Source organism: Marmota marmota, unplaced genomic scaffold (assembly GCF_001458135.2).
Source record: "Marmota marmota marmota unplaced genomic scaffold, marMar, whole genome shotgun sequence".
Taxonomy (NCBI): Eukaryota; Metazoa; Chordata; class Mammalia; order Rodentia; family Sciuridae; genus Marmota; species Marmota marmota.
In genome coordinates, this window is record NW_025999982.1 from 2,652,267 (window position 1) to 2,659,575 (window position 7,309).

The window sequence follows — 7,309 nt, forward strand, 5'->3', positions numbered from 1 at the left end:
TGGAGCCTCCCTCCCCTGCCAGGCTTCCCCCCCTGAACTCCGCCCGCTCAGGGCCCTGTCCCTGGCCCCGCCCAGCAGACCCCGCCCCCACAGGCCCCGCCCAGCAGGCCCCGCCCCAGGCACGTGCTCACTGGTGCACTTCTTGACGTGGCTGCCCTTCTTGAGCGCGTGGCGGCTCAGCTTGCAGTGGAAGTTGTCCTCCCAGAACTCCGCAAACCAGATGTTGCGCCGGTTGTTGTCCAGCGTGCGGCTGGAGAAGTAGCGGTCGAAGCCTGGGGAGGAACCCGGCGTCAGGGTCTCGACCCTGCTGTCCCCTGGGCCCCTGGCTCAGAGGTGGCCCAGGCCAAGAGAGGGAGCGAAGCGTACACCCTCTGATCCAGGGCCAGCCGGCAAAAACAAAACTGGGAACATTTCATTTCATTCAAAATGAAAAGAGCTGGATTAAGTCCCAGGGGGAGCATGTGTAATCTACGCTGCTGCTTTATGGGCGCGAAGCACGCTGACGGGGACGTTCCTGCAGCCTGAAGCCACCCAAATGCTAACAGCAGGCTTCTGGGAGAAAGAGCGGCCCGGGGGTCCCGAGATGAAGGCTGAGAGGCTGGTGAGGAGCCCTGGCCAGAGAAGGGGGTTCACCCAGGGCACACTGCAAGGCCAGGACCTGGATCTTCCCCTTCAAGTCCAGAATGTCCCCACTGGTGGCAGATACAGCCTTCTCTTCTCGTGCTCTGCTAGACTCACAGCCCTGCTCCAGCCCAAGCGGGATGCTGCTGATGAGTGGTGCCCTCTCCCTCCTCCGAGATGCCTCTGCAGCACTGACTTCCCTGTCCCCAGGTGGCTAACTGCTGGGGACAGGCCAGAACATCTGAAAGCTCAGTGGCACCCACATTAAGTGCTGAGAACCCTGTCCATGGAAAGGTCCAGACAGAAGCTCAGTGACTATCAAGAGCTGCAGGAGAAAAGCCCCTGAGGGATGGTGACGCTTGGCCTACCCCAAGGCTGCTCTGCCTTTGCCCTGTGACACATTGGGTCAGGTTGTGGGGGACTCTCCTATGCAGTGTAGGATGTTGAACAGCATCCCAACCCTCTACCCACTCGATGCCAGAAGCATCACCCCCTAACTGTGGCAACCAAAGGAATTGCCAAACTTCCCCTGGGGGCAAAAATCACCCCCAGATGAGAACCACTGTTCTAAAAGCTTCTCTAATGTCCCAGAGACAAAAGGTACTTCCTAAGCAAGTCCTGTGTTCAAATATCTACTCTGCCACTCACTGCCAAAGGTGCCAGTGTCTCTGAGCATTGCTATATTCCTCCAGGAGAGTGGGTAGCGGGGCATCACAGAGTCTGGGAACACTCCATGTGGTATCTGAAAGGCGACTAGCATTTGAGGGCACCAGGAAGCCAGGGCTGTTGTCATTTTGTGCTTATTAAGGTTTGGGACCGAGAGGGGTGGTTGGAAACTTCCGCTGCCTGTGCGTGCTGTGCCTCAGGGTGAAGAGAGGACACTGCTGCATGACCTTGAGCTTGTCCCCTCCTTCGGCCTCAGTCTCTTGGAAAGTTTGACGGAGAGGCAGATGTGCGTGTGCTCCATCAACGCTGGGTTCCAATGAACAGAGAGAGGGCAGCAAAGGAGGAGGCCAGGAGCCCGCCTCCCCCGTGGCGAGACCGCAAGGTCCCTGCCAAATCAGGCCATTAATGGAAACTTCATGCCTAGCACCCTGCAAGGCTCTGCCAGAGCAGTTTGTCCCTATCCAAGGTGACTGTGGGTTTTGCCCTGAAAGGAGGGGATGCAGGGCAGGCCCAGCCCAAGGCCATCGGAGGCCTGCCAGCCTCGGCAGGCTCTGGAGGCACCCCGTCTCCCCGCCTGCTGGCAGCTCCCCACCCTGCTGGCAGAGGACTCTCCCAGATGGGAGAAGGGTGGAACCATGTGGGGGGAGGAGAACCTTCGCAGAGGAGCCTCCTGAGCGTGCCACACGCCTCCCACACCCAGAAGTATCTGAGAAAAGATGAAGAAAGGTCCTGAAGCTGCACTTGAATTCGGCTGTGCTGAGCGAGGCCTACGAGGCTCCTCAGCCCAGCGCCACTGTACACAGGAGGCTGCGGGCCAAGGCCAGAGGAGGAAAGATGGGGCAGAGAGGACGGAAGGAGAGGAGGACGACAAGAGCAGTGTGGGGTGACGGGCAGTGGGAAGGCCAGCGCCATGCCTACCTCGCACGGACATCCTCTTGGGGAGGATAGTGATGGCTCCCTCGGCCACCTCCTCCAGGTGCAGCACAGGTGCAATCTTGGAGCCCCAGCTGTCAGAGCCCATCCAGAAGAAGTGGCCTGTCTGGTTGGCCTTCCGCGCCGCCTCCAGCACGCGCCTGCAGAGCACACGCCGGCCCGGCCCCCGTGTCTGGCCCCACAGCCGCCCCACCACGGCCACAGCCCACACCATGCTCTCCCACAGCCCAGGCTGTCCCCCAGGCTATGCCTGGACACCCGCCGATGCCCCCTGAGCCCTCTGATGTACCCATGGAGCCCCCAGCCCTGGCCCACACCTGCCGCTAGGTCCCCTGGCCCGGGCCTGTGCCCAAACCCACATCTGTCTCCCCAGACCCACATCTGCCCCTGTCTGACTCAGTTCCAGAACTACATCTGCCAGCCCCTGTCCCCTCGCACTCGTGCCTTCCTGGCTGGATGCCACCCCATGCTCCTTAGCCCCTCCTTACATCATACCATTGTCACACGGCTACCCCGCCACTACCCCCTCCTCACCCCTCTGCACACAGTGCCCTCTCCATCCTCCATCTTCTGTGCCCAAAGTCCAGGTCCCTCAAAGAGCTGTTCCCCTCACCCTGCCCAGGTGGATGGGGGGAAGGCTGCCTGGTACTCACCCCCTACCCCATCCTCAAGGACAGAGGTCTTTTTTGGGGGAGCGAGGGGTATCAGGGATTGAACTCAGGGGCACTTGACCACTGAGCCACATCCCCAGCCCTATTTTGTATTTTATTTAGAGACAGGGTCTCACTGAGTTGCTTAGGGCCTCGCCATTGCTGAGGCTGGCTTTGAACTCATGATCCTTCTGAATCAGCTTCCCTAGCTGCTGGGATTACAGGCGTGTACCACCGCGCCCAGCCATGGACAGTGGTCTTAAACAGGGACCGAGCCTAGCACAGCACCAAGGAGCCCACAGTGGTCCACGGGTGCTCACTGGATGCAGGAATTAAGTGGCCCCTGCAAAGGACTCTGGGAGGAGAAAACCAGAGAGGAGTGGGCAGCTCCCCCATGGGGGAGGGTCTGGGGCAGAGAGGAGGTGAGTAACTGCCCACCCTTGTGCCCGGGGAGGACCAGGCCCGGACTCCAGGGCCTGTGCGGCTGAGCAGGAGCCCCTGGGGCTTCCAGAAAGAAATCCCTGCAGGCCCCAGAGGCAGCACCGAGCTGGCCTTGTGGCCCATCCTCACCGTCACCTCCCTACTCCTGACCTTCCAGGTCCTCGCAGGCAGCCCCCCACCCAGGCTGCCCACAGCCTGTTAATACCACCTGCATCCGCTAGCCCACGTGACCAGAGCTCTCAGCCCTCCGTCCCTGCAAAGCCACCTGGGTTTATTTTTACTTCTGTTTGCTTCTGGAAATGCATGTGGGTTTCCAGAAATGACCTGCCTCCCACCACACGCCCACAGCCGGCTCTGGAGCCAATCTAAGTCCCTTCGGGTCCCTCCCTTTGGGGCCTCTTCTCTAGGACAAAGGACTGAGCCTCATCCTCCCTCCCAGCCCCAAATCAGGCGGCCTGGAGCAGGGTGCATGGCCGAGTGGGGTATAGGAAGCCGCTGGCTTTGGGGAGTGGTGGCAGCAGGGACAGGGACCAGTGGCTTAGAAGGGGTCCCCTTGCTTCAGGCAAGGCTGGGAGCATCAGTAACATCCAGAGCCAGAAGTTAGGGACCTGTTCCCCTCAGACGCCGCCTCTGTGAACCTTGGGGGCTGTCAGAACGGGACCCTGAGGACAACCCCCTTCCCCTGCCTGAGATCCCCCATCAGAGGTGGTCCTTTGGCTCTTGAGGCCTCAGTGACCTTCTAGAACTCCCTCTATCCATCCTCCCCGACCTGGAAATGTCCCTGGGGATTTTCTGTGTCATGGGAACTCAGGAGTCCAGAACGGGGTCTTCACTAAGTGACAAAAAGGGTTTGAAAGGAAAATGTCCCAGGGCTGGGGTGTGGCTCAGGGGTGGCACATGGGCTGGCAGGCAGGAGGCCCTGGGCTCCACCCCAAGCACAGCCAAAAGAAAAGGGCCCCAGGTCTGCCCATGGGCCCAAGCAGCCTTGGGCAGTGAGTGCAGAAGCTGTGTCTCCCCGCAAACAGGGTATTTCTGGGGCCTGACCCCACCTGACCTGGCCACCAGGCTCAGCGAGGAGGGACAAAGAAAAACCAAGAGGCAGAGAAGGTTGGGACGGGACGGGTGGCCAGAGGTCATCCATTAAGGCCATCCCTACCCAGCAGAGAGCCCGAAGAGAGGGACAGGCCCAGGGTCTCTGCCCTGTATGTCCAGGCACCCACAGCCCCCTGCCCCCAGTCTGCAGTCACAGAGACAGAGGCCTGCGGAGGGGACCATCCTGCCCACAGTGATTATGTGCCCAAGCCAGTCAGCCCTAGAACCCTTGCCCAGACTCTTCCCTGTCCTGAGCTCCAAGGAAAGGAGGGAGGGACGGTGAGGTGGCCAATGTGTCCTGGCACCCCCTTCATGCCAGGCCTACCGTAAGCCCTTTATGCACATTCCTGCATTCTACTCTGGAACACCAGCAGGCAGGCATCATGAGGTCACATTTTTAGCAGCAAAATGGCCCAGAGAGGTTAAGGATTCACGTGGGGTCACACAGCTAGTAGGCAGGATGAGGATCAAGGTAGTCTGGCCCCAAGCCATAGCCTCCAGCCCTTCACTGAAGCGTCCTGCTTGCCCTCCCTGGCAGGCAGAGTGGATGTGGGAACGGGGTGTGGAGCATGGCCGTTATCAGTAGCCTAGGCCCCCGCCCGAAAGCTCTCCCCACTCTGACACCCACCTGCCCATTCCCACCTCTGTGAATCCCGTGCCCACCCCACTGCCACCCACACCCACCTGATGTCATCTTCGTTGGCAAAGATGATGACGGCCCTGGCGTTTGAGGTCTCCAGGAGCCGCCGGATGATCTTGTCAAACTCTCCTGTCTTGGGCTCCCGTGGTATCTTCACCGACTGGGCGATGCACACGCCCCCTGCAGGACAGTCTGTGGTTAGCCTGGGTGGGTGGGGGAGCCCGAGTCCCCCCATGGTCCCCTTCACACACACCCCCAGGAGACGGGGGCTGAGGGCTGCCCAAGGTCCCCAGCCTGACTCTCAGCCCCCAGGTCCCAGCCTCTGGACACAAGCCATTCAATCAGAACAGCCACAGAGCAGAATTGGCTCCACTCAACAGCTGGCCTCAGTTTCCCTACCCAGCAGTTAGAAGCAAGTGCAAGAGGCGGCCAACGTCACTCTTAGGAACCAGACTACCTGGGTTCAGATCTCAACTCTGACGAGGCACAGCGGTGCACACTTGTAACCCCCATCACTCAGGAGGCTGAGACAGGAGGATTGCAAATTCGAGGCCAGCCTCAGCAACTTAGTGAGACCCTGTGTTAAGTAAAAATAATAAAAAGGGTGGGGGTGTAGCTTAGTGATAAAGTACCCCTCAGTTCAGTCTCCAGTACCAAGAGAAGAAAAATCTCCACTCTGCTACTTACTGCTGTGTGACCTCAGCTGTGTGATGTATTTGAGACACATCACTTATAAAATGAAGATAATGAGATTCTGTACTTCATTGGATCGTTATAAAATAAATGAGCTAATACATGTAAATACAGTTAGCGTCTAGTACACAAGAAGCGCTTAGCAAATATTGGTTATTTTTACTGGAACCATCTCAGAGGGGGTTTTAGAAGATCCGCTGAGAATGAGAGCCACCTGGGCCATCAGTGTCCCCAAGCTCACATCCACACCCTTCTTGGGCTCCTGTCCCTGAGGCCATCCACAAGCCCTGGGTAGAGGTAGTGACCATGGCTGGAGCCTGGCCTCAGTTTGAATTCCCACCCAGCTGGTTCCCAGCCTCCGACGGGCCTCTCAAGTGTGGCCGACGGGGGGTGTCCTTCATGGATTTAAATCCCCCCTGACCCCCTGGTATGGAGGCACTTGTGGACACCTGTGTCACACTGCACCTGACAGGTGGGGAGAGCTGGAGTCAGAGGGTGACAGCACCAGAGTGAACAGACCCTCCCCACTGGGCTGCAGGGTGGGGGCCTCTGAGAACAAGGCTGAGGCCCTGGTGCTGTGGTCGGGGCTCAGTCAGTGGGTGCCCCTCTCCCTCCTCTGGGTCCCTCTCAAAACAGGGCTGGCTCCAGGCCCAGCCAATGCCCCAACCACCCACCCACGGCGGCTGGGCCCCGGCTGCCAGCCCAGTCGCCCCCAGGCCTCCACCTAAGCCCTCTGCAGACTCCCCCACCCCCGGCATCTCTGTGCAGGTGGCTGGGCTCAAGGACCTTGACCCCCGCCCCACAGGGAAGTGGTAGCACCCGGCCAAGGAGAGAGTCCTGGGGGTGGCTGCTCTGAGCCAGGCCCCCTGTTGGACCCCAGGCTCTACACGTGTGTGCTATTGCTCGCTCGCTCTCTCTCTCTCTCACACACACACACACACACACACACACGGCTCCCTGGTCTCTCCTAGACCCCAAAAAAGTCCCAAACACCAGAGAAGAGCATGGTCCCGGGAGGTCCTGGGGCAGAGGGAGAAGGTGCCAGGGTCTTGGGCAGGACCGAGCCCCTCTCCACCCCGTCACAGGAAGCCAGGGGAGTGGCCATGTGCGATGGTGGCAGCCGGGCCCTGGGCTCCAGCTAACCCCTCCATATGGTTTCCTTCCAGTTAGAAAGTGGGCCAACCGCGACATTTCTCCCCCCATCTGGGGAGACAGATGGACAGAGGAAGAGGCTGGACTAGAAGGGGCAGGGGAGGGAGGACGGCCACCTGGCTCCGGGAGGGAGGGGCAGGGGACCGGAGTCAACTGCCCTCAAACAGGGAGAAACTGTCAGGTCAAGTTGCGTTTCTGGGCGAGGGTCCCTCAGAGGCGCCGTGTGCCAGTCCCTCCTGCCCCTCCAGGCACATGGCGGTGCTTCGTTTTGCTAGTGAGAGGGTTAGGTGACCGCAGCTCAGCTAGGAGGGTGTGCCTGGGTCCCCAAGTGCCGAGACGGCGTGCAGTCTGAGGAGGGTCCCGTGTTCTCACAATGATGCGAGGGGGTCCTGGAGGGAGGGGGTCCTGGAGGGTAGGGGGG

The 7,309-nt window shown here is 60.0% G+C and overlaps 1 protein-coding gene across 5 annotated transcripts in view; it reads right to left on the reverse strand.

Moving 5' to 3' along the window:
* Grm4 (glutamate metabotropic receptor 4) overlaps window positions 1-7,309 on the reverse strand; it is a 103,845-nt gene that overhangs the window by 29,974 nt on the left and 66,562 nt on the right. For 4 of the 5 annotated variants that reach the window (XM_048805125.1, XM_048805123.1, XM_048805122.1 and 1 more), the window contains exons 4-6: window positions 5,088-5,223; window positions 2,206-2,360; window positions 132-272 (exon numbers count right to left, since the gene is read on the reverse strand). In XM_048805125.1, coding sequence (XP_048661082.1) covers window positions 132-272; window positions 2,206-2,360; window positions 5,088-5,223 — 432 coding nt within the window. The remainder of the gene's footprint in view (window positions 1-131; window positions 273-2,205; window positions 2,361-5,087; window positions 5,224-7,309) is intronic. The other variant, XM_048805124.1, reaches the window with a different exon arrangement.